At 48.0% G+C, this 25,722-nt stretch overlaps 1 protein-coding gene and 1 pseudogene across 5 annotated transcripts; both read right to left on the bottom strand.

Moving 5' to 3' along the window:
• Positions 1-383: 383 nt before the first annotated feature.
• On the bottom strand, positions 384-7,448 carry LOC111153540 (cyclin dependent kinase 20). 5 transcript variants are annotated; one of them, XM_022512606.1, is made up of 8 exons: positions 7,141-7,448; positions 6,594-6,707; positions 4,365-4,553; positions 4,034-4,155; positions 3,777-3,839; positions 2,863-2,986; positions 2,358-2,513; positions 384-1,356 (listed from the first exon to the last, which is right to left on the bottom strand). In XM_022512606.1, the coding sequence occupies exons 1-8, from the start codon at positions 7,213-7,215 to the stop codon at positions 1,159-1,161; spliced, it is 1,041 nt and encodes a 346-aa protein (XP_022368314.1). In that variant the 5' UTR covers positions 7,216-7,448; the 3' UTR covers positions 384-1,158. The 5 variants fall into 5 exon arrangements, with proteins under 5 accessions (XP_022368314.1, XP_022368315.1, XP_022368318.1 ...); XM_022512607.1 differs by lacking the exon at positions 3,777-3,839 and having other exon boundaries at positions 6,594-6,745; positions 7,119-7,448; XM_022512610.1 differs by lacking the exon at positions 2,863-2,986.
• An 8,392-nt stretch (positions 7,449-15,840) lies between these two features.
• On the bottom strand, positions 15,841-16,047 carry LOC111153508 (annotated as a pseudogene).
• Between the last annotated feature and the right edge of the window lie 9,675 nt (positions 16,048-25,722).

Genomic DNA, 25,722 nt, shown 5'->3' with positions numbered 1-25,722 from the left:
CACACATCCCTCAAACATCAGACCTCTCCCTGAAAGCAACAACTGAGTCTACCCTATTTTGCATTGGCCTAGGAGCTTGGAGGGCAACGAGCCGCCCTCAGTGTTCACAGAAGTTCATCCACATGAAGAACAAAATGGTATTTTTGAATGAAATGAACTTCTGTTCATCCACATGAATAAAATGTGAAAATATTGTTCGAATAAAAGACCGCTAAGTTTCTCTGCTCTGTTTTTAATTCTTCCTGAACTAAGACTGCATTGTCCCAACTGCTGAGTGCTACCGCATTAGGCCTAGCGGAGTGAGTTTCTGCTGCCTTCTCTTAACCCTTTTATTTCTGTACACATTGTAGAAATGGCTTATCAAATCTTATTAAACGACAAACAAGGGCTGATTGGGCTTGTATTTGGATTTACTAAATTAAGACATGAGTTCCAGGAATGCCTATCTCCTCACTTGCTCTGTATCTGAGGAAGGAGGTGACACGTCTGGTCCTGGCTCACCCTTATCCTGAGGGTAGAGATGTTGGTACAGGCTTAAACCTGATCAGTCCCCAACCTAAGCCATCCCTGGGCTTGACTTCTGCCACCCAGCCTCCAAATGGAAGCTCCACTGTATGAAGCCCCCAGAACCAGAGTAGCCATGAATGGGCCACTCTCCTCATGACCACAGAGAAGCAAGGGCCAGGAACTGACGCCACTTCAGCCACTTCCTTCAAGAGGAGTGGAAGGGGGCAGACACCAGGCAGAACTACCTGGGCTTTTCCTAATAAATCTCAAAACTGAACTAGCTTTTAATGCCTCTGCCAAAACAGACCTGCCCTCCTGCCTGTGTTCCACTGTGAGGTCATCGTTACACTCTGTGCTCCCCTGAACTGGGACCGTCCCTGACTGGGAGGCCAGGGCCTGAAGGACCAGCACCATGACAGGCACAGCCCCAAAGCCCACAAAGTCAGCAGCACACAGATGGGAAGCTGACAGCGCAGGCTGCTGGTCTCCTCTGCTGCGGCTGGACGTGCTCATCGCCTGGCTGGGAGCGGGACCAGGCATGGAGTGGACCAAGGGAGGCTGGGTAGAGACCATGGGAGGTCGAGTCAGGCTAAGCAGAAGAACAAGGCTGGGGGGCTTTGGGGAGCAGGACAGCAGCGCTGGCTCAGCGTCTCAGCCTTCTGGGATGAAGGGCTGGATCAGCTCCGGGTTCAACAGTGACTCTTCGAGAGGCCGGTCCACATGGAAGTCATGGACGTGGGGGGGCCCTGGGTGGGCCTTGGGAGCAGGTCCCCCTGGGCGCTGGGGAATCGGCAGCTCTGAAGGGTGGGCAGGCAGGGGAGCCGTGAAGAAGTACTGGTGCAGGAGGGCCTGGGGGCAGCAAGAAGGGACAGCAGAAGGAAATCAGTCACCTCACCATCCCAGCCTCGGCGCACTTCCCCGGGAGGGGGGAATCTGAGCGCCCCCCCTCCCGAGGCTCGCTCCCACAGCATCTGAGTGCTCATCGTCTGAGCACTGTTCCAGAAGCTGGCAGAACCAAGAACCTGCCCTCAAGAAGTCTTCCGCGAGTCAGGGGTGCTGTGGCTGACAAGATAAAGGAGGAAGATACAGGGTGCATCACATGACTAGGGCTGTGGCAGAGACAGCAAGTGGCGAGGGACGCTGGAGAGGCTGCAGGCCTGCAGAGTGGGGCTCGACCAGAGAGCTGAGAGGGGCGCAGGTGAGGCCCGAGGACGCAGAGTGCACCTGCAGCCCGGGGGGGAATGAGCAAAGGGGCAGGAGCTGGCAGGGCCAGAGGTGATGGCCCCAAGTGTGTGACACCCTTGGGCCCCTCGGACCTGGGCTTCTGCTTGTGGGGGAGGCAGTGCGCAGGGGCTCAGACTGCGGGAAGTGGTCAGATGACCTCCGCCCACTTTAGACATCCTGATGATGTGAGAACTGCTCCTGAGAGCAGCCGTGAGGCTGGGGACATGGGTACACCCAGGACAGAGGCCCTGGCACTACTGGCCAGCAGTCTAAGGTCCTCCCCATCCTTCCCTGCCACACAACCCACCCTTCTGGGTCCCCCCTGCCAGACTCTGCTCATCATTTCTCCCCTGCTTAAACCTGCACTCCCCAAAGTCAGTCCCAACTCCCCACCCCCAGGGCCCAGGATGATACCGGGCGTGTGCAGGTGCAGAGCATCTGTTGAAGGGATGAGGGTGCCAGTCACCGATAATCCAGATACTCTCTTCTGCAAGGTGGGCATGGGGCCTTTGACCTGCCCGTGACCCCCTGGGCTCTGGTTCCAGCCCGTCACAGGTCCTGAGGGGCCTCAGCCTTGGGCTTGCAGGGCCCGAACAAGGAGGATCAGGGACAGCTGGTCACCGTACCTGGGAGGCTGCGATGCGCTGGCGCGGGGGGTAGAGGAGGAACTGCCCCAGCAGGTCCAAGGCTTGAGGAGACGCGTCGGGCAGCACCTCCTCCAGGGGCACAGGCGCCTGCTCCTTGAAGGAGATCTTGTTGTAGTCGGGCAGCTCCATGATCTCCTAGAACCACCGTCATCAGTTCTTGCCCACTATGGACCCCCCGCTCACTCTCCCCCGCAGCTCCTGCTGTCACTCCTGAATTCCCACATCCCCTCCTTGACTCAGGCACCTGCACCATACCCAACTCGGTGAGAAGTGCAAGTGTGCTGGGAGGGAAGGGGCAGGACCTGGACTCAGGCACCCAGCAGGGCAGAAAGGGAGAAGCCCCCAAGGGAGGCCAGGACAGTGGTCTGGGAGGTCAAGGAGACATGGGGCCACAAGGAGAAGGTGCAGGAAATGGCAGCCCTGGCCACTGGGGGAAGGGAGGACTCCTACCCCCACCACCTCCCCACCGGGAACCCCTGCAAACCGGCCAGACTTGAGGACTGGGGGTGCCCAAGATTCGAAGCACACAGCAAAGCTGTTCGATGTCGTTCTCCCCAGGAAATAGAGGGGAACCGTTCAGCAATTCCCCCAGGATGCAGCCCACAGCCCTGTGGATACAGACCCAAAGAGCTCAGAGATCTCACACCGGGACCCAGATCTACCCCCACCAGCTCCACTGCTTCACGCTAAGGACCCAGATCTCCCCCCACCAACTCCGTCGCCTCACACCGGGACCCAGATCTCCCCCGGCCAGTTCCGTCGCCTCACACCAAGGACATAGATCTTCCCACATAGCACCCACACCCGCACACTGGAGCCAAGGCACCATGAAACAGCACAGATGCTTCAGATCTAGGAATACAAATTCATACACAAAGACCACAAGCCTAGAACACAGAAGGCATCCTCCTACCGAAGAGCTCACTGGCCTCAACCCTAGAAAACACAGCAACACCCTCAACGATTGAGACTTCTCAGAGCCTCATTTCGAGAACATGCAGCAGCCACCTCACACTCCCCACCTTCTGGGCACACCTCCAAAACTGCCTCCACATGTCAAGCTCTTAGGCATGTACAGACCATCCTGGCCCAAATAAAGGCTGAGAGAGATCCGGGCCTCTGGAGAGCTCACCTCCTGGGGTATACGCAACCCCCTGCCCAGTAATGCAGATGATCCCTACGTCTTGAACCCCAGACCACGTCCCGCACTCCAGCCCGCAAGCTTCCCACTCTGAACACACCGGACCCCCACCCAGCTCAAAAATGTCAGAGAGGAAAACTGACCCCAAACTCCTCAGAGATCCTCCGACCAGGGAAGACACCCCCAAATGGCTCAGCAACCCCAAAGCCCAGGAGAAAAACCCAGATTCCCCCACACCCAGCCCACAAGAGCCTCACCACAGGTCAACGCCCTGGTCATACTGGCGGGCACCGTACAGGAGCTCAGGGGCTCGGTACCACCTGTGGGGGGTGGGGGGAGCAGGCAGTCACAACCAGGTCGCCGGTCTTCCAGAAGGCTGCCGAGACAGGTCACCGCAGCCCCACATCAGCCCCACAAGCAATATCTGAACTGAAGGTCCAGAAGCATCTCATCCCCAGTGAGAAGCTGGGGCCCCCCCATTGCCAAGCCCTGCCTGGGAACTGGCCTTCCCTACCTGGTGGCCACCTGGTGTGTGTAGAGGCGGCTGCCGTCTGGGGAAAAGACCCGGGCCAGACCAAAGTCCGCTATCTTGAGCTGGCCTGAGGCACTGATGAGCAGGTTGGCTGGTTTCAGGTCCTGAGCACACCAAAGGAGGCATGAGTTCCTCCCGATCCCCCAGAGGCCCTTGGGAGGAGAGCTCGGCAGGCTAAGCACATAGGTCAGCCCGGCTCCCCATCCTAAGGGCCACTTACTCTTTGGTGTGGCCACACCACAGGTCCCATCCGGCCACACCTTCTTCAAGGGCTGGCCCCGCAGGTCCCGCCGCAGCCCGTGCTGAGACTGACCCGATGCACGATGTTGTTGGCATGGCAGAATGCGACACCCTTGAGCAGCATCTGCAGGTAGCTCTTGACCTGCGCGGGGACCAGCGGCCTCTGCGCATGGCGCACCACCTCAGCCAGATCCGACAGCATGAACTCGAAGGCCAGCACAAAGCCCGCGCCGTGCGGGAACACAGCCTTCAGCTGCACCACCTGCGGGGCGGGCATCCTGTCAGCCCTGGAGCCACAGTGCTCAGACCCTCCCGGGATGCCCAGCCCCTGCCCTGACGGAGGACAACACGGGCAGAGGAGATGCAGGATCTGAGCTCAGAAGGGGAGCTCAGGGTTCCCTACTTGCTGCCTGCTCTGGAGAGAAGGCAGGTCCCCGTCTTCCGCTGCACTCCCACTCAAGGAAAGGAGGTCTATGGAAGGTCACCTAGGGCAGGGTCTGGTCATCCACCCAGACCAGGAACTAGAAAATCACCAGGGGTCAGGGGGGAGGGGTCTCTCTCTCTCTCACACACACACACACACACACACACACACAACACAGCACAGGTGTCCTCTGGTTTCCTGTAGGACCATGAAGTCCCAGCATCAGGAGACACGTCACACATACTTCCTGAGGGCCCACGGGGGTCACAAGGATCAGGCAGCTCAGCAGTGAGCAGTGGCAAGGGCTGGCAAGGCCTGACAACCTTAAGAAGCTCACAGCAGAGACACACACATCTGACACAGGAGCAAGCAAACCCCCCAGGAGTGTCCAGGTTCTGAAGAGGACAGACAGAATCGAACTGGAGGGGTCAGCAACGCAGGGACGTGGGAAGGAGCTGAGGGCAGAGGGACAGCAAGCACAAAGGCCGGAGGTGGGAACAGGAAGGAGGGTGGAGGGATGTGGGCATGTAGGATCCTCTAGGGGAAGGACATTTGTGCAGTTCTGTGCTGTGGCCTGGATGGTGTCAGAAGAGGCACTTCAGAAGGTGTGTGGAAGGAATGAAGAGAGGGGCTGGAGTTGTCTGCGTGGGGAAAAGCCAGTGCGCTCTTCCAGCAAGCAAATGCGCACCGTCTACACTGACGGGGGGAGAGGAGCACAGTGAGGAAGCAGCTGCACTGGCCCCGGTGAGAGCTGCAGGTGCCAGGGCTTAATCTGGAGGGTTTTACAGTAGAATCTTCTGGGCTGCTGACCGGGTTGAGGGCCTCTGTCACCAGCCTTCTTACGGACTTCCCCCACCCACACACACGTGGGCTGTGTGCCCTTGGACTGTCCTCAAAAAAATGTGAATAGCCTTATTGCTGGTTTTCAGACTCTGAAGGCAACACACAGTCATTTCACAGATCACACACATACATTCAGGTAATACACAGAATTATAAAGAGAAAAACAAAAGAAAAATCCTATCACCTACAATCAACTTTAGAGTACATTCTATCAGACTTTACAACAGATATGGCTTGTACTAATACATATTCACGTGTATATCTATACACGCATTTTCATACAAAACTGGACAACATATTTTTAGATGTGCTTTATAAACCGTTTTACAATATGCTTTTGTTATATATCCAATATACCACGGACATCTCCAGAGGACAACAGACTGTCACTCCCCAGGGTTGAGAGAAAGCAGTGAAGTTCATAAGGTTGGGGGTATATGTGTCCCTCCCCGTGTGCCCAGAGCACATCCAGCCCCATCACAACAGAACCGGGCCACGTGGGCCCTGCCGTCTCTGAGCATCTCCCCTACTGCACTTAAGTTATCAGAAGCCCAATTGGGGCCCGTGCCCAGCACAGGGTGCAGCCTAGGGACGGCTCCCAGGTTACAACACCTGGACTCCTCAATCAGACCGCACCCAAAGCCTCCACGGACCAGGTGCCTGCCCACAGCTGGTGGAGGAGCCTCCTCCCCTGGCCTGAGAATAGGGAGATCCTGAACTCCGCCTTGCAGAGCAGCGGTTAACCCAGAATGACAATGGACCTAACACAGTTCACCCTGCCTGTGGAACAGAACAAAAGCTCAATAGAGACAGATATCATTATCATTGCAAATCATCAAATGTTTTATGAAAAGAAATCAGTGAATAAATGAACGAATGAGGAGTACAGGAAGAAATAAGTGCGTGAATAAGAGGGAATGCGTGTGGAACGACGTAAGCGGGGCCCGAGGTGGACAAGACAGGGAGTAAGGGAAGGGTGCGGGAGGAGCACAGGGAGGCTCCGGAAAGGGGCCCTCCGAGCCCAACCCCACTCACATGCTGATTGTCCTCGATCTCCTGCAGAGCCTTGATCTCCCGCAGGGCCTGGTTGGGGATGCCATCCTCCAGCCGTCGCAGGGCCACCTTCTTGAGCGCCACGATCTCTCCAGTCTGCGGGGCAGAGCGCAGACACTGCCACCCATCCCGCGCTGGGGAAGGGCGTGCGCCGACGGGGCAGGCGCCATCTGGGGGGACGTAGAGGCCCGAGGCCCCCGTGGAAGTGGGAAGCGCCCCCACCCCGTTCTGAAGGGAAGTCAGGTCCAGCCTGAGACCCAGCTGTTGCAGAGCTGCGCGAACAGCTCCGAGTGCTCCCTGCGGCACTCGCGGACGACTGCGGTGGCATCGCGGGTGGGCGGGCAGCTGACCGCAACCTGACGGCCCCAAATGAAGGGGGCCTAAGTGGTGGGCGCACACCACTAAGCGGGGCGGGGAGGCGGGCGCAGCGGTGCAGACGTGGGCACGGGAAACACTGGGGGTTGTCTCTCGGCCAGGAACGGCTGGAAGGAGAAGGCAGGCCCGCGCGCCGCCCCGCGTCTCTGCTCACCTCCACGTGCTTGGCCTTGAAGACGATGCCGTGCGCGCCCTCCCCGATGCGGCCCAGGATGCAGTACTGGTCCATGCCCGCGCCCCCGCACGCCCCGCCCCTCCCCGCCGGCCCGACGCCGCTGCCTAGCAACGGGCTGTCTCCCAGCTCCGGCCCGGGCGGCCGGCAGCAGCTGGGGACGGTGTCCGGGCCTCGTCTACGCCTTCTCCGGGTCCCCGCGGTCAGGCCGCCGCGTACTACATTCGGAGAAAACCATAGTGCGCGGGACGCTTCGGCACCTGGACCGCGGAACAATGGCGCCCGGTGACCCCTGCCCGCAACTCCCAGATGTCACGTGACCAGCGACGCTGGGGCACGCAGCGGGGGGTGGGGCCGCACAGCCTGGGGGTGGGGCTTAGCGTTCAGGTGGGCGAGGTGGGTGGGGCGGGGCTGCGCGTCGCGAGAGGCAGGCCTCGCAGGTGAGGGGGGCGGGGCTGCGTGACTGAGGCGGGGCCTCCCGGCGACGGGGCGGGGCCTCTTGGAGGGGCGGGACCAGCTCCGTCCCAGCAGGCCAGGATGCCCAGTCGCGCCAGTTTCCGACCCTCTGGAGCCAATAATGTTGGGAGTCTGGTTCAGGGCCAGGTTGTGGAGGGAAAGTTAGTGAGGCCTCCCTTCTGGAAGGTCAGCTGGCAACACGTAGACACATCTTTTAAAAAGTTCAAACTCTGACCAGAAAGTCCATGCCTAAGGCTTCTCATGAAGAAATAATTGGAGGAATTCGCATGACTGATTCTGAAGAAGTGCATACCATCAAAGGACACTGACAGAAAACACAAGTTGCTCTTAAACCCCTGAAAAGATGCTCAATCTCACACACAAGATAAATGCAAAATAACCTACAATTTTCCCCTATCAAGTGACTAATGATCCCAGATCTAAGTCCGTTAGCCAGGCTATGGGAAAACAGGAGCTTTGTAACTTGGCAATGCTGATAAGTTACAGATGCATATCCCTGGACTCAGGGAGTCCACTTCCAGAAATTCCCCAACAGATATACCACACACACGTGGGATGACCTGTGCAAAGTTACTCACTGCAGCACTGTGGGAAGAGCAAAAAATAGTAAACACCACAGATGTCCACAAGTAGGAGACTGCCTAAATGATGGCACACCCATCTAGTGGAATATGTGGTCTTAGAAATGAACAAGGATGCTTTTTAATGTGCAGCAATAAGAAGACTTCTAAGATACATTGTTTAAAAAGACAAGATGCAGAACAGAGCATACAGTGTGCCCCGAGCTGTGTAAAGAAAAGAAAAAAAAAAAGTCTAATGTCTGTTCATCCATTACAAGATAACGGCAAAGATACACAAGATTTCAGAACTGTGGTTACCTGGTGGAGGGACTAGAAGAACTGGGGACAGGGTAGGAGGTAAAGGTTTCTCTGGGCCTTTTTTTTTTTTTTTTTAAGATTTTATTTATTGGACAGACAGAGATCACAAGTAGGCAGAGAGCCAGGCAGAGAGAGGAGGAAGCAGGCTTCCTGCTGAGCAGAGAGCCCGATGTGGGGCTCGATCCCAGGACCCCGGGATCATGACCTGAGCCGAAGGCAGAGGCTTTAACCCACTGAGCCACCCAGGCACCCCTCTCTGGGCCTTTTTGTATTCATTGTGTTTTGAACCTTATCATTTATTAATTTTTCAAAAAGGTAAATATTTTCTAGCTCAGATGTTCCACCTTTGTTTTAAAAATTGCAGAAGAATGCCTTGATGTCCATACAAGAATGTTCACCCTATATGATGATAGCAGAGGCCAGAAAATAACCCAAATATCCCAACGAAGAATGGGTACATGAATTGTGGGAGTGCCTTAGCATGGAATATTTTGTAGCTATTACAAATGGTGAGGAAAAGGATGTGGCTTGGGAAAAGGATGGTCTTCAAAAAATAGTCCTGGGTCATTTGAAAGGTCAGATGAAGAAAAAAATGTATATTGACCCAAACCTTACACCATACACAAAAACTGATCCCAGATGAACTGCAAAAACTAAATATGGAAGGTAAACAATGAGGTTTTAGAAGAAAACAGAATATCTTAATGACTTTGCGTTAAGTAAGATTTTTCTTAAAGAGGTTATAGAAAGTACTAAAAGGGAAAGTGTAAGTACTAACATGAGAAATTGGACTTTATCAATAGTGAGAACCTCTGTCTTTCAAGAGATACCACTAGAGAGTGAAAAGGAAAGCTACAGAAAGGGAGAAAATACCAAAATACATATATATGACTAAGGGCGCCTATCTAGAACTTATAAAGAACTCATAAAACAATTGAGAAGCAGACAACCTTACCAGAAAAATGGGCAAAACCTAGAGTAGGCACTTCACGAAAGGCAATACACAAATAGCCAATAAATGTTTGAAAAGTTCTGTGCTAACTTCACTAGCCATCAGGAAATTTCAAATTAAAACCATAATTGTACTGGGTGCCTGGGTGGCTCAGCTGGCTGAACGTCCGACTCTTAATTTCAGCTCAGGTCATGATCTCAGGGCCACGGGATTGAGCCCAGCATCAGACTCCATGCTCAGCAGGGAGTCAGCTTGTCTCTCTCCCTCCCCCAACTCATGCTCTCTTCTCTAAATAAATAAATAAATCTTTAAAAAGCTCATAATTTTGCTGTAACCACCCAAAATCATTTTAATGAAAAAGAGAGACAATACGAAATGCTGGCAAAGATGTAGCGCAGCCGGAACACTCACACACTGCTGATGTGAGTGCAAGTTCATAAAACCACTTTGAACACTGTTTGATACTATTTTGTCATACTCATATGGCGATTTTACATATTTACAGATAAATAGATAGACAGACACACACACATATATATAATCTAGTAATTCCATCCCTGGGAATTAAACATGGCAGAAGTGAATATATGTATGTTCCTGACGGACACACAGGTTCATAGCAGCACTCATTAATATACTAAACCCAGAAACAACCCAAATGTCTACAGTAGAATGGACAGGTAAACTGAAATACTCACCCAATGGAGAACTACACAGTAATGAGCATGAACAAAGCATCGCCGCTGGCAACAACACGGATGAACCAGAAACAATGTTGAGTGAAGAAGCTAGACACAAAAGAATGTAAAATGGTGCACCCGCTGTGGAAAACAGCATGGTGGTTCCTCAGAAAGTTAAAAATAGAACTGCCATATGATCCAGCAAATCTAGTTTTGGGTATATAACCAAAATAAGTGAAAGTAGTATCTTGAAGAGATATTTGTACACCTATTTTTATACCAGCATTATTTACAACAGCCCAGAGGAGGAAGCAACCCAGCTGTCCATCAACAGATGAAGAAGATTTTTAAATGTGGCATATATGTGCAATAGACAAGTATTTATCCTTAAAAAGGGAGGAAATTCTGACACATGTTACAGCATGAATGGACCTTGAGGACATTATGCTAAGTGAATTAAGCCAGTCACAAAAAGACAAATACCATAGGATTCCACTTATATGAGTTATGTCGAATAGTCAAATTCATAAAAATAGGAAGCAGACTAGTCAGTGCTAGGGGCTGGAAGTGAGTTGGATGAGGGAAATAGGGAGTTATTGTTTCGTGGGTATAGCATTTCAATTTTGCCAAATGCAAAGTTCTGGATATTGGTTGCCCAACAATATAAATATACTTAACCCTACTGAACTGTACACTTAAAAATGGTTCAAAACACAAAAGAAATTATTCAGATGGTAAATTGTATATTTGTTTTTTCTCCACAATGAATTTTTTTAAATTAAAAATCTAAAAAGAATAGAGTGGGGCACCTGGGTGGCTCAGTCAGTTATGCATCTACCTTCAGCTCAGGTCACAGTTCCTGGGTTCTGGGATCCAGCCCCACATTGCACTCCCTGCTCAGCAACGAGTCTGCTCCTGTGTCTCCCTCTGCCTCCCCCCTCATGCTCTCTCTCTCCCTCTCAACTAAATAAAATGTATTTGAAAAACATTAGGATAAATAATAACAGAAAGCTTCGCAAATTGGGGGAGGGGGAGAAAATGCACAGATTTTAGAAGCTGAGTGAACCCCAAACAGAATAAACTCAAAGAGATCCATTCCCAGAATCATCATAATCAAATTTCTGGACACTAAAGGGAAAAGAACATTTGAAAGCATCCACAGAGAAACGATACATTGTCCACCCAGAGTACAATGTCTCCAGTGACCATGATTTCTCACCAGAAGCCACAGAGGCCAGAGAAGTGGCACCACGTTTTTCAGGTGCTAAGAGAAGAATTCCATATCCAGTGAGAAAATCTATCAGAAATGAAAGGGAAATAAAGACATTCTCAAAAGAAAGAAAACAGAGGTTTTGTTGTTAGCAGACCTCACCTAGAGGAATTGCTAAAGGAAGTCCTTGAGACAGAAGGGAAATGATAACAGAAGAAAGCAGGGAATGTTGGGAGTGAAAAAGAGGAGCCAAACGGGTTAATATTTGGTGAATATAATAGATTCTTCTTCTCCACCTGGGTTTTAAAAATTGTTTGATATTTGAAAGCAAAAATTATAGCATTGTTTGAAGTCATTCTCAAAGTAGTCACAGACAATACTGAAAATGAAAAGGAAAAAATGCTTAAAAAAAAAAAGTTCACAGGAGCTAACGAAAGAGATCCCAACAGCCAGCGCTGTAACTGTTCAACTGACAAAATAAATAATGTAGTATTGTATTATCACTCCAAGTAGAAGTAAATGTCCATGGATCCATAGTAATATAAATGATTGAATAAATAAACAGATGGAGGATAATGGAAAGTATCTTATGCAGGAGAAATAATTTATGTAGATACTCTGATCTCAGAGGTGCAGCGTGACTCCTCGATCTTTTGTGCACATGGTACATTGTGTCTTCCTGTCAAAGAGGACAGTATGGAAAGTGACTAAAAGAACTATGCAGGGGAGACACTTGACAGAGATCATCTCAGCCAGGAGATCAAGGTTGACATCACTAATGATAAGTTGTGATGGTATCTTATCACTGATAGGTGGAGAGAATAGAACTTTACCTCTGTGGTCTCCACCCCTTCCCATTAGCAGTCATTCCCCCTTGCCCTCTTCTCCCAACCCTGGACAACCACTAATCCACTTTCTATCTCTATGAATTCACCTAGTTTGACATTTCATATAATCATATATGTGACATTTTGTGTCTGATTTTCTTCACTTAGCATGTTTTCAAGGTTCATCCATGTTGTAATGTATCAGTATCTCATTCCTTTTTTATGAATAAATCATATCCATCATATGGGCATACCTCATTTTGTTTATTCATTCCTTAGGTGATGGACATTTTGGTTGGTTCCACTTTTTGGCTCTGTTAGCGCTGCTATGAACATTTGTGTACAAGTTTTTGTGTGAAATTATGTTTTTGGTTCTCTTAGGTATATATGTAGGGGTGGAACTGCGTGGCCATATGGTAACAATGTTTAACTCTTTGAGTCACTGCCACACTGTTGTCCAAAGTGGCGCACCTGTTTACATTCCCACCAGAGGTGTATGAGAGTTCCCATTTCCCCACATCCTTGCCAATACGTTGACCATCTTTTTTAATTTCAGTCACCCTGATACTGTGAGCATACAGTGGTTTGATTTGCATTTCCCTAATAACTAATACTGTTGAGCATATTTTTATGCACTTGTAGGCCATCTGTAGATCTTCAAGCCCTTTCCCCATTGTCTATTGGGATATTTGTCTTCGTATTGTTGACCTGAAAGAGTTCTTTATGTGTTCTGGGTGCTACGTTTTTATCAAATATGTGATTTGCAGATATTTTCTGCAAAATCTGGGAAATAATCCCAGAAATAATCTGGGATTTTCTGCAAAATCTGGGAAATAATCCCAGAAATAATCTGGGATTATTCTGGGAGTCTTTTCACTTTCTTGATAGTGTTCTTTGAAGCACAAATTTCATTTCAAATTTCAAGCATAAATGAAGAAAGATATGATGCTTTTGCTATAGGCATCATATCTAAAAAACCATTGACTAATCCAAGACCACAAAGACTTGTATTTTCTTCTAAGAGTTTCATAGGGTTAGCTCTTACATTTAGGTCTTTGACCCATTTCGAGTTCATCTTTTTTTTTTTTTTTTAAGAATTTTTTTTTTTTATTAATTTGACAGACAGAGATCACAAGTAGACAGAGAGGCAGGCAGAGAGAGGGGGAAGCAGGCTCCCCGCCGAGCAGAGAGCCCAATGCGGGGCTCGATCCCAGGACCCTGGGACCATGACCCGAGCCGAAGGCAGAGGCCCCAACCCACTGAGCCACCCAGGCGCCCCTCATCTTTTTTTTTTTTTAAGATTTTATTTATTTATTTGACAGGCAGAGATCACAAGAAGGCAGAGAGGCAGGCAGAGAGAGAGGAGGAAGCAAGCTCCCCGCTAAGCAGAGAGCCCGATGCAGGGCTCGATCCCAGGACCCTGGGATCATGACCTGAGCTGAAGGCAGAGGCCTTAACCCAATGAGCCACCCAGATGCCCCTCGAGTTCATCTTTTGATGTGGTTTGAGACAGAGGTCCAATTTCACTATTTTGAATGTGGATATACAGTTGTCTTAGCGTATCTATTGAAAAGACTATTTCTTTCTTTTTGCGTTGTCTTGGAACCCTTGTCAAAAATCAGCTGACCGTAATATATGGGCTTTGCTTCTGGACTACCAATTGTATTCCACTAGTTTGTCTATCCTTATGCCAGTATCACCCAGTCTTGATTACTGTAGCTTTGCAGTAAAATTTGAAACCAGGAAATGTGAATCTTTTAATTTTGTCTCTATTTTTCAGAATTGTTTTGGCCATTCTGGGTCCCTTGCATTTTCATATGAATTTTAGGATCAGCTTGTTAATTTCTACAAAAAAAGTGAACTAGATTTTGTAAGGACTGTAATGTATCTGTACATAATCTGGGGAATTTTCCCACCTTAAAGATATTGTCTTCTACTCCATGAAGATAGGATGCCTTTCTATTTATTTAGATCTTCTTTAATTCCTTCAATGATGTTTTTTGTAGTTTTCAGTGCAACATCGCTGAACGCTTTTATTAGCTTTTATCATTTTCATGTGGATTCCTTGGTGTTTTTTGCATACAAAATCATGTCCTCCATAAATGGAGATAGTTTACATCTGTCTTTTAATCTAGATGCCTTCTATTTCTTCTTGTTGTCTAATAGCCCTGGCTAGAACCTCCAGTAAAATGCTAAGTAGAAGTGGAGAAATCAGACATGGTTGTCCTGTTCCTGATATTACGGAGAAAACTTTCAGTCTTCCACCATTAAGCATGATATCACTTGTGGGATTTTTCACAGATGCCTCTACTAGGTTAAAGAAATTCCCTTCTATTCTTATTTTGTTGGATATTTTTATCCTGTAAGGGTTTTGGATTTGTTAAATGTGGTTTTTCTTTTCTGGGTCTATGGAGGTTAGCATGTGGAATTTGTCCTTTATTAATATGGTATATTACACTGCTTGATTTTCTTATTTTGAACCCACTTGGCATTCCTTGGATAAATCTCACTTGGTCATTATGCATAAGCTCTTTTGAGAAAAGCATCCTTTATTTTTCAGAGCAGTCTTATAGTCACAATGAAATTGAGGAGAAAATACAAAGTTCCCATATACTCCCTTTCCTCACAAACACACAGCTTCCTCCACCAACAACATCCTGCTCCAGAGTGGTACATTTATTAGAATCAATGAACCAACACTAATACATCATTATTATTCAAAGTCCATGGTCTACATTAAGAACTACTTTTGGCATTGTACAGTCTATGGATTTTGACAAATACTTAATAGCGTGTACCCACCATTCCACTATTATACAGAATAGTTTCATTGCCCTAGAAATCCTCTGTGCTTATCCTTTTTTTTTTTTTTTTTTTTTTTCTCTGTGCTTATCCTATTCAAACCCTTTCCCCTAATTCCTGACAACCACTAAATTTTTTACTGTCTCCATAGTTTGGGGTATTCCAGGATGCCATGGAGTGGAACTGCACAGTACGTAGCCTTGTTTAGATTGGCTTCTTTCACTTAGCATTACACATTTCAGGTTCCTTTATGTCCTTTCATGGCTTGATAGCTTATTTTTATTTTTTTATTTTGAAAAAATTTTTTTAAGATTTTGTTTATTTATTTGATGAACAGAGATCACAAGTAGACAGAGAGGCAGGCAGAGAGAGAGGAGGAAGCAGGCTCCCCGCTGAGCAGAGAGCCCAGTGCGGGGGCTCAATGATCTGAGATCCCCATTGCGGGGATCATGACCTGAGCCGAAGGCAGAGGCTTTAACCCAATGAGCCAACCAGGCGCCCCTATTTTGAAATTATTTTAATATACAAAACATTGGAACAACAACAAAAAAGAAATGAAAGAAAAACAGAAAACATACAGGCAAACTTTTACTCCGGGAGCTTCTCAAATCCTCACTTGTTCACCAACGCCCAAGATGAAAAATTTTTCTAAAAAGGTATTCAGGGTCCCTGGGTGGCGCAGCTAGTTGAGCAAATGACTTGGTTTTGGCTTAGGCCCTGATCTCAGGATCTTGAGATCAAGCCCCACTTTGGGCTCTGAGCCCAGTGAGGAATCAGCTTGAGTTTCTCTGCCCTTCCTTGCACTTGCTCTCTCTGTTGCTCTCTCTCTAAAATGAATAAATACATCTAAAGGTATTCAGTCACCAACGATGATGTTGTTAATAGCAGTATGGATCAATTTCACAAAAAGGCCAATAAATCCCACTATAGCAAATCCTATTGCTGTTGCCATGGCAATCTTCTGGAATTCTTTTCTACCAGGTTTAGTGCATCTTTTAACCGGACAAATTGAGTCCTTCTTAAACTGCCGACTTGGCTCAATGAACCGCATCACCTAATCCATGATGCTAACACCTCAGATGCCCAGGACATGTAGCACAAAAGTGGACTAGCGCATCTCTTTTTAGCACTTAGTAAGATTCCATTGTTTGGATGTACTAAGGTTTATTTATCCAATCACCTACTGAAGGGTATCTTGGTTTCTTCCAAGTTCTGGCAGTTACGGAATAAAGCTATAAACATCCACCTGCAGGTGCTGTGTAGACATAAGCTTCCCACCCCTTTGGGTAGATACTGAAACAGGAGCTAAGTAGCTGAATTGAACAGTAAGAGGACATTTAGTTTCGCAAGAATCTTCAAAACTTTCTTCCAAAGTGACTCCACCATTTCTGCCTCCTTGAAGGCAATAAATGAGCTTTTTTCCTTGCTCTACATCATCACCTGCATTTGATATTGTTGGTGTTTTTGATTTTCACCATTCTAATAGATGTGTGGTGGTATCTTGTTGTGACTTTAATTTGGGGTTCTTAATGAAATATGACACGAAGCATCTTTTCATATGTTTATTTACCATTTGTATATCTTATTTGTCAAATTATTTGTTCTGATCATTTGCCCATTTTAGGTAACAGTCCTTTATCAGATATGTCTTTTGCAAATATTTTCTCCTAATATGGAGAGGCCTGTGTTCTCATTCGTCTGGTACTAGCTTCATTATGCTAGTTTTTGTTTTTGTTTTTTTTTTTTGGTAAGTTTTAAAAATCCACATTCATAAAGGATATCAGTTTGCAGTTTTCTTGTGATATCTTTATTTAGTTTTGGTATCAGGGTAATACTGGCCTCACAGAACATGCTGGAAAGTGTTCCCCCCTCTTCCATCTTTTGAAAGAGTTTGTAAGGATTAATGTTACTTCTTTAAACATTTGGAAGAATGAACCAGTGAAACTATCTGTTCCTAGGTTTTCTTTGTGGAAGCTTTATGATTATTAATTACTTGCTATAGGTCTGTTCAAAATTTGTTTCTTATTGAGTCAGTTTTAAGAATCCATGTCTTCTCATGAATTTGTCCATTTAATCTGGGTTATCTAATCTCTTTTTTTTTTTAAGATTTTATTTATTTATTTGAGAGACAGAGATCACAAGTAGGCAGAGAGACAAGCAGAGAGAGAGCGGAGAGCCTGATGTGGGCCTCGATCCCAGGACCCTGGGATCATGACCTGAGCTGAAGGCAGAGGCTTTAACCCACTGAGCCACCCAGGCACCCTGGGTTATCTAATTTCATTGTATACAATACTCCTCCCCTCCCCCACAAGAAATGAAAATAAAAACACAATAATCCAAAATCTTTGGGATGCAGCAAAACCTGTTCTTTTTTTCTTCAAGATTTCATTTATTTATTTGAAGAGAGACAGTGAGAGAGAGCATGAGCAAGGAGAAGGTCAGAGGGAGAAGTAGACTCCCCATGGAGCTGGGAGCCTGATGCGGGACTCGATCCCCGGACTCCGGGATTATGACCTGAGCCGAAGGCAGTCGTCCAACCAACTAAGCCACCCAGGCGTCCCAGCAAAACCTGTTCTAAGAGGGAAGTTTATAGCAATACAAGCTTACCCCAAGAAGCAAGAAAAGTCTCAAACAAACAACCTACCTTACACCTAAAGGAGCTAGAAAAAGAACAACAAAACCCAAAACCAGCAGAAGGAAGGAAATAATAAAGATTAGAGCAGACATAAAGATATATATATAGACATCTCTCTCACTCTCTCAATCTCTCTCTATATGTATATATATATATGTAAAACAAGGAGTTGGTTCATTAAAAAAGTGAACAAAATTGATAAACCTTTAGCCAACTCATTAAAAAGAGAGTAAGAGAGAACTGAAAGTAAAAAAAGAAGAAGAAGGGGGCGCCTGAGTGGCTCAGTGGGTTAAAGTATCTGCCTTTGGCTCAGGTCATGATCTCAGGGTCCTGGGATCGAGCCCCACATTGGGCTCTCTGCTTGGGGGGAGCCTGCTTCCCCCTCTCTCTCTGCCTGCCTCTCTGCTTACCTGTGGTCTCTGTCAAATAAATGAATAAAATCTTTTAAAAAAATGAAGAAGAAGAAATAACCAACACCACAGTAATACAGACAATTGTACAAGAATATTATGAAAAATTTACATGCCAACAAATTGGACAACCTAGAGAAATAGATAAATTCCTACAAAGATATGTAACCTACCAAAACTAAAGCAGGAAGAAATAGAAAGTTTAAACAGACTGATTGCCAGCAATGAAACTGAATCAGTAATTTAAAAACTTCCAATACAAAAAGTCCAGGACCAGAGGCTTCTCAAGTGAATTCTACCAAATTTTATTTTTTTTTAAAGATTTTATTTATTTGAGAGGAAGAGTGAGAGAGAGAATGAGAGGAGAGAGATCAGTAGGAGAAGGAGAAGCAGACACCCAGCTGAGCAGGGAGCCAGATGTGGGGCTCAATTCCAGGCCTCCAGGATCATGACCTGAGCTGCAGGCAGTCACTTAACCAACTGAGCCATCCAGGCTCTCGAATTCTACCAAATATTTAAAGAAGAGTTAATCTCCATTCTTCTCAAATTATTCCCAAAAATAGAAGAGGAAGGAAGCCTTCCAAATTCATTCTATGATGCCAGCATTACCCTGACACTGTAAACAAATACAGACAGCACTAAAACCCCAGAACACTGGTCAGTATCTCTGATGAACATAGATGCAAAAATCCTCAACAAAATATTAGCAAACAGGATTCAACAATATATTTAAAAGACCATTCACCAAGATCAAGAGGTGGTTCAATATTTGCAAGTCAATCAGCAGATGAATGAATGAAGAACAGAACAGAATATCATTCATCCATAAAAAAGAATGGAATCTTGCCAATTGCAACAACACAGATGAATATAGAGGGTATAATCACAAATGAAATAAGTCAGAGAAAGACAATTACCATATGATTTCATTCATGTGGAATTTAAGAAGCAAAACAAATTAAGGGTAAAAAGGACAAACAAAAAACCAGACTTATAACTATAGAGAACAAACTGTCATCAGAGGGGAGGTTTATGGGGGATGGGTGAACCAAGTGATGGGGATTAAGAGTCCACATACCTTTTTTTTCCTTTAAGATTTTTTTTTAAGATTTTATTTATTTATTTGACAGAGAGAGAGAGAGAGCAATCACAAGTAGGCAGAGAGGCAGGCAGAGGGGAGGGGGAAGCAGGCTCCCCGCTGAGCAGAGAGCCCCATGCGGGGCTCGATCCCAGGACCCTGAGACCATGACCTGAGCCAAAGGCAGAGGCTTAACTCACTGAGCCACCCAGGCGCTCCAAGATTTTACTTTTTTATTTGAGAGAGAAAGAGAACATGAGCGGGGCCGGGGGAGGGGCAGAGGCAGAGGGAGAAGCAGACTCCCTGATGAGCAGGGAACCTGACATGGGGCCGGATCCCAGGACCCCGAGATCATGACCTGTGCCAAAGGCCGATGCTTAACCCATTGAGCCACCCAGGGGTCCCAAGAGTACACTTACCTTAATGAGCACTGAGAAATGTTTAGAATTGTTGGTTCTATATATTGTACACCTTTAACTAATATAACACTGTATGTTAATTATACCGGAATTTAAAAAATAAATACATAAATAAAGCAGTAGATGAAATTCCTATGTGAAAAATGTTCTCCCTTGTCAAGGTAATTTTCTTCTTCTGCCAATGGTGCAAGTGCCTGTGTGAGAGTGCCCCCTTCAGGGCCTCCTAAGCCCATTCTCAGTGAGGTTTCTTTTATTTATGTTCATTCACAAAGGCATATTGTGGGGTGACAGCCTCTAGTTTCCTTCAGCTTACTGGAATTTCAACTTTATTTTTTATTTTCCTTCTCAAAATTGCCGGCAAATCAGTAACAACTCTACAAGTGGGTCTTACTGTACAAATGTAGGGGATGGGACTGGAGATAAGTGAGCAAACCGCGGACGCCTGGTTCCCAGACTCCCGCTGAAGAGAACAGAAGGGTCATGCTGGTGGGAAGCAGTGGTATTCCCGAGAGAGGCCTGCCCCAGATGGTGCAAGACTCTGGGCCACAGCCATCCAGGGTACCCGGCAGGGTCTGGGGACCCCTACTATAGGGCTAGGAACCCCTTAGAACCTGAACAAAACCCCACAGGGCCAGGAAAACATGGGGTGATGGTTTCCTCTGGGGGCACCTGGGTGGCTCAGTGGGTTAAAGCCTCTGCCTTCGGCTCAGGTCATGATCCCAGGGTCCTGGGATCGAGCCCCGCATCGGGCTCTCTGCTCAGCGGGGAGCCTGCTTCCCCTTCTCTCTGCCTGCCTCTCTGCCTGCTTATGATCTCTGTCTGTCAAATAAATAAATAAAATCTTTTAAAAAAAGAAAAACAACTTTTAAAAGGGCTTCAGCAGTGACTACGGGGTCCATATGACCCTGGGAAAACTTAGGACCCTCTGAAAGCTAGAATGGCCTAGTTTTGATGTTGGATGGCCCTCATAAGGAAACTTAGATTTGCCTACCGTCTGACGTGTTTATCACATGGTCACGGGAAACCCAGGGCACCCAGATCAGTTTCCATATATTGACTCCTGGTTAGAAATAGCTAGAACCCTTCCTCCATGGGTATGGGTCTGCAGTAATAGTAAGGGACAGTGCAGGATCCTCGTCGCTCAACCAAACAGAAGTACTTGGAATAAAGCCATACATCGGGGGGACCCAGAGAAAGATCTCCCATCACCGCCATGTTCCTCCGCCCCCCCAACTGCTCCTGAAGTGGGACCTGGCACCCCGCCACCCTCAGTCTCCCCGCCGCCTCCGGTTCCATCCCCGCCTCCCCCATTCCAGCGCCAACTGCAGCCTCTCCCACACCTCTGATTCCACCAATGGCCGCAGTCTCCCCACCGCCTCCAATTCCCCAACCATCAGTGGTCTCACTACCAGCCTCTGTACTGCCCCCAACTACTCATAATGGGGATGCCTCCCCAGAACCCAAACCCCGAAACACCACGCACTGTCTCTGAACATGGGAGATCCCAGCTTACAAAATGCCCCTCTATGAGACTTGAGGTCCTGATACGATTGGTGCAGATGGCCCCCCCTCAACCGAGTGGGCCCATCATCTGTTACCAGCCTTTCACCACTACCGGCCTCCTAAACTGGAAACGTCATACTCCCACTTATTCAGGAAACCACCGGCAATGACTGACCTCATGGAAGCCATCTTCCAAACCCACCGACCAACGTGGGAAGATCGTCAATGTTGGGGTCCGTTCTCAAACGAACGAGACTGAGACAAACTGAAAGTTATGCAAAGCCTTATTCTATGCCCAGCATTAGAAGTCAGACTGACCGGCCAGGGCCGCCTCCGAAGAGAGCGACCCCCTCCCGATCTCACAGGCTGGGTTTATAGGGCATAACCGCAGACCCAAGGTACGTGGCTTCTATTGTTACGGCGTTTACTCCCGGAATCGATACCCGGAACCATACCAGGAACTACGGGGGTGTTTATTCCCGGAATGAAGTCCGTGGATGTAAACAACAATATGGCTACCTGGGCAATATGGAGTCGCTCTGGCTAAGCAGGGCTAATAGTTAAACAGGTTTTAACATTAAATGGGCCCTAACAGTCAACAGCTCCTTCGCACCTTGTTCAACACCTAGGAGAGAAGAATCCTTCAGGAGGCGCGTAAGTGGCTCAAGGAGGTGGCTCCAGCAGGTGTTATGAGTACCGAGGGATGGGCTCAGGGGTCTGCACCAGACAATCAGCCCAACTGGGACTTTAACATGGAAGAAGGCCATAATGCCATCAAGTGCGACCAGGAAGCCATCCTGCGAGGTCTCTGACAAGGTGCAAGAAACCTACTAACGTGTCAAACACAGCTGATGTGACTCAAAAGACAGGGAAGAAACTCCTGGGAATACTGTGAGCGGCTTTGCGAGGCTTTCCGCATATACAGGCCATTGGATCCAGAAGCACCCAAGAACCAATGGATGGTAAATGCAGCCTTCATGACACAGTCATTTCCTGATATCTGTCTCAAGCTCCAAAAACTTGAGGGTTTGCTGGGATGAACATCACCCAGCTACTAGGAATAGCCAGTGAGGTCTATCGAAACCAAGAGACTGTAGCAAAACGCAAGGCTGAAAAGAAGATGCAACAAAAGGTCACCCTGTTGACGGCAGCCCTTCAACAAGACTCTCAACTACGAGGACCCCCAGAACGGTTAAGAGGACAGCCTCAACAATGCAGAACCCTCAGAAAGGAGCAATGCACGTACTGCAGGGAAATGGGCACTGGAAGAATGAATGCCCAAATCGAAGGCCAAAACCATTCAAATCCTCCACCCGACGTGAAACCCAGGCAGACCAGGATCCAGACTTTATTGGACTAGCCAACACAGACTCGAACTAACGGGGACTGGGTTCATTAACGTTAGGCCCCCGGGAGCCCATGGTTGATGCAAATGTGGGGGGCCAAAAGATCACTTTCATGGTGGACACCAGGGCAGAACACTTGGTAGTAACTACACCAGTGGCACCTCCTATAGGACGAACCGTAACCATCATGGGTGCCACAGGGGATCGAGCCCTAAGCCAACCCTTTTGCCAATCTTGAACTTGTTAACTCAGTGGACATATTGTGTCCCATGAATTTCTATATGTTCCAGACTGCCCTTTACTGGGAAGTCTGGGACTTCCTTTACTGGGAAGAGATTTGCTTTCAAAATTAGGAGCACAAATCTCCTTCAAATCTTCTGGACAGGCCACCATGAGTATAAACCCCTGCCAGACCCCAACTCATCTTGTCCCTCAACACAACCCGGGACAAAGAGTGGAGACTGTTTGAACAAGAACACCCTCAGAAAAACCCTGAGGCCTACCGGACTGCAGTCCCCAACGTATGGGCGGAAGATAACCCTCCCGGACTTGCCATCCGGCAAGCTCCACTCATTACAGAACTAAAGGCTGGAACACAGCCACAACGGCAAAGGCAGTATCCGATTTCACGGGAAGTCCAAACAGGCATACAGGCCCACCCACAGCGACTAAAAGAAGCAGGCATTCAAGTCAAATGCCAGTCTCCCTGGAACACTCCACTGTTCCCAGTCAAAAAGCCCGACGGTGACTACCGGCCCATCCAGGACTTGCTTGCCGTAAACTGGGTTGCTCAGATTCTACACCTGGGGCTCCCAAACCCCTATACCCTCTTAAGCCAGATCCTGCCAGACGCTGCCTGGTTTACCAGCCTCCATCTAAAGTTCGCCTTTTTCTGTTTTCGCCTAGCCCCGGTAAGTCAACCTCTCTTTGCCTTTGAATGGACTGATGTCAGCTTGGGACACCAGAAGCAACTCACCTGGACCAGACTTCTGCAGGGGTTTAAAAACTCACCAACAATATTTAGTGAATCCCTGGTCTCTGACTTGGCTGACTTCCCCAGGGAGCAAACCCGCTGCATGGTACTCCAGTATGTTGACGACCTCCTCGTCACCAGCCCAACTAAGGAAACCTGCCACCGAGCAACATTCAACCTCCTATATCACTTATCAAAAAGAGGATATCAAACATCCTGGGGAAAGGCTCAATTATGTAGACAAGAGGTCAAATGCTTAGGATTCATGATAACTCAAGGAAGATGGGCCCTCAGCACCGAAGGAAAGGCCATGATAACTAACCTCCCACAGCCCACCACCAGACGAGCTTTGCATGAGTTCCTGGGGGCTGCAGGATTCTGTAGAATCTGGATACCAGGGTTCTCAGCCATGGCCAGACATCTGTATGATTCCCTAATGGGACCAGATAATCAGCCTCTACAATGGGAAGACAAACAAGAGAAAGCTTTCAAGGAACTCAAGGGCTTACTTGGAAGGGCCCCAGCCCTAGGCCTACCTGATACCAGGAAACCCTTCTGCCTGTATGTTCATGAAAAAAACAAAACTGCCTTAGGACTTCTAACCCAACCAATAGGCCCTTGGGAAAAGCCCACTGTATATCTGTCAAAGAAATCAGACCCTGTCGCCTGCGGATGGCCCCCTTCCCTATGAGCCTTGACAGCCGCCACACTTCTCATCAAGGAGGCTGACAAGTTCACTCTAGGACAACAGCTCACAGTAAAAGTTCCCCACTCAGTGATCACTCTTCTGAACAGTAGGGTCAGAAATGGATACCAAACACCAGGCTCACTCAATATCAAGAGCTACTTCTAGAAATCCTCACATAGACCTACAGACTGTGCAGGCCCTCAACCCAGCCACATACCTCCCGACGGTAGAAGGGGAACCAGAACATAACTGTCTGGAAATCCATAGCTGAAGTCTACGCCACCCAGCCAGACCTCCAGGACTCCCCTCTGACGAACGCTGACCTTACCCTACGCACTGATGGTAGCAGCTTCCTAAGCAATGGCCTAAGAAAAGCGGGTTATGCTGTTACCATGGCTACAGAAGTCCTAGAAGCCAAAGCACTCCCTGCGGGATTGTCAGCTCAGAGAGCTGAACTCTGGGCCCTCATTCCGGCACTCATACTAAGGACAAAAAGGTCAACCTATAAACCGACTCAAGGTACGCCTTCACCACTCTATGTATACATGGGGCAATCTACAAAGAAAGAGGACCCCTCACATCCGAGGGAAAAACCATCAAGAACAAAAATGAAATCCTCCAGTTGTCAGAAGCAGTATGGGTGCCCTGGAGCTTAGCTGTCATCCACTGTCGGGGACACCAAAAAGGAGATGCCAAGCCAGCTACAGGGAACCGCTTAGCTGACCAGGAAGCCATGGAAGCTGCCCAAGACGGACAACCTGCCATTACAGCACCCGTTACCCCCTCCTTACGAAATCCCACTTATAGAGCAGCTGAAGATGACTGGGCCAAAACCGAGGGAGCCATTCACCATCCCCAAGGGGGGTGGATCCTCCCAGATGGGCGCTTGCGCATTCCAGCAAACCTCGCCCCTATGCCGTCACTGAACAACATTCAACTTCACACTGGTGAAAAACAGGGCTTGAAAAACTGCTGGCAAAACCCTTCTACGTCGCCAGACTTGCAACCTTATACAAGTTGGTCACAGATTGGTGTGCCACTTGTGCTGGACACAACCCAAAAACGGGATCTTCCCCACCTCCCAGAGTACAGCGCACAGGGACAGCTCCCTTCGAAGACCTAGAAGTGGACTTCACAGAGATGACCCCTTACCGAGGTATAAAATATCTGCTAGTTCTGGTCTGTACCTTCTCAGGATGGATAGAGGCATATCCAACCCAGACCAAGAAGGCCAGAGAAGTCACCAGACTTGGGAGGTCGGTGACTGGGAGGTCGTGCCTCGGTACAGGATCCCACTTACCATACACAGTGACAATGGCCGGGCTCTTATCTCTGAAGTTCTACCAGAGTTAACTTCAGCCCTCAACATCTCCTGGACACTCCACACAGCCTACCGGCCTCAGAGCTCAGGGAAAGTAGAGCATATGAACCGTACCCTCAAGGAAACCCTGTCCAAATTACATGCTAAGACTTCCTTAGGGTGGACAGATCTACTTCCCTTAGCAGTGCTCTGCTCCCACTGTACCCCTCAGAAAAATGGATTCTCCAATTTTAAATACTCTATGGCAGGTCACCCCCACTGTTGTCTTCTTTCCAGGCAACCTTAACGTCTTAGGAGACACATACCTCCAAGACCCAATGTTATCCCTAGGAAAGATCCTCGCACAATTACACGCCTACATATTA

Source organism: Enhydra lutris, unplaced genomic scaffold (assembly GCF_002288905.1).
Source record: "Enhydra lutris kenyoni isolate GAN:26980312 unplaced genomic scaffold, ASM228890v2 scaffoldscaffold33, whole genome shotgun sequence".
NCBI lineage: Eukaryota > Metazoa > Chordata > Mammalia > Carnivora > Mustelidae > Enhydra > Enhydra lutris.
This window is presented reverse-complemented; position numbering and strand designations above follow the sequence as displayed.

What these genes read in the sequence shown, in the direction of transcription:
- LOC111153540 (XM_022512606.1), bottom strand. Translation starts at nt 7,215, where the DNA reads ATGGACCAGTACTGCATCCTGGGCCGCATCGGGGAGGGCGCGCACGGC. An exon ending in ACACACCAGGTGGCCACCAG is followed by an intron (nt 3,840 to 4,033) that starts GTAGGGAAGGCC and finishes CACCCCCCACAG; the next exon opens with GTGGTACCGAGCCCCTGAGC. An exon ending in CCAGTCCTCAAGTCTGGCCG is followed by an intron (nt 2,514 to 2,862) that starts GTTTGCAGGGGT and finishes CGGTGGTTCTAG; the next exon opens with GAGATCATGGAGCTGCCCGA.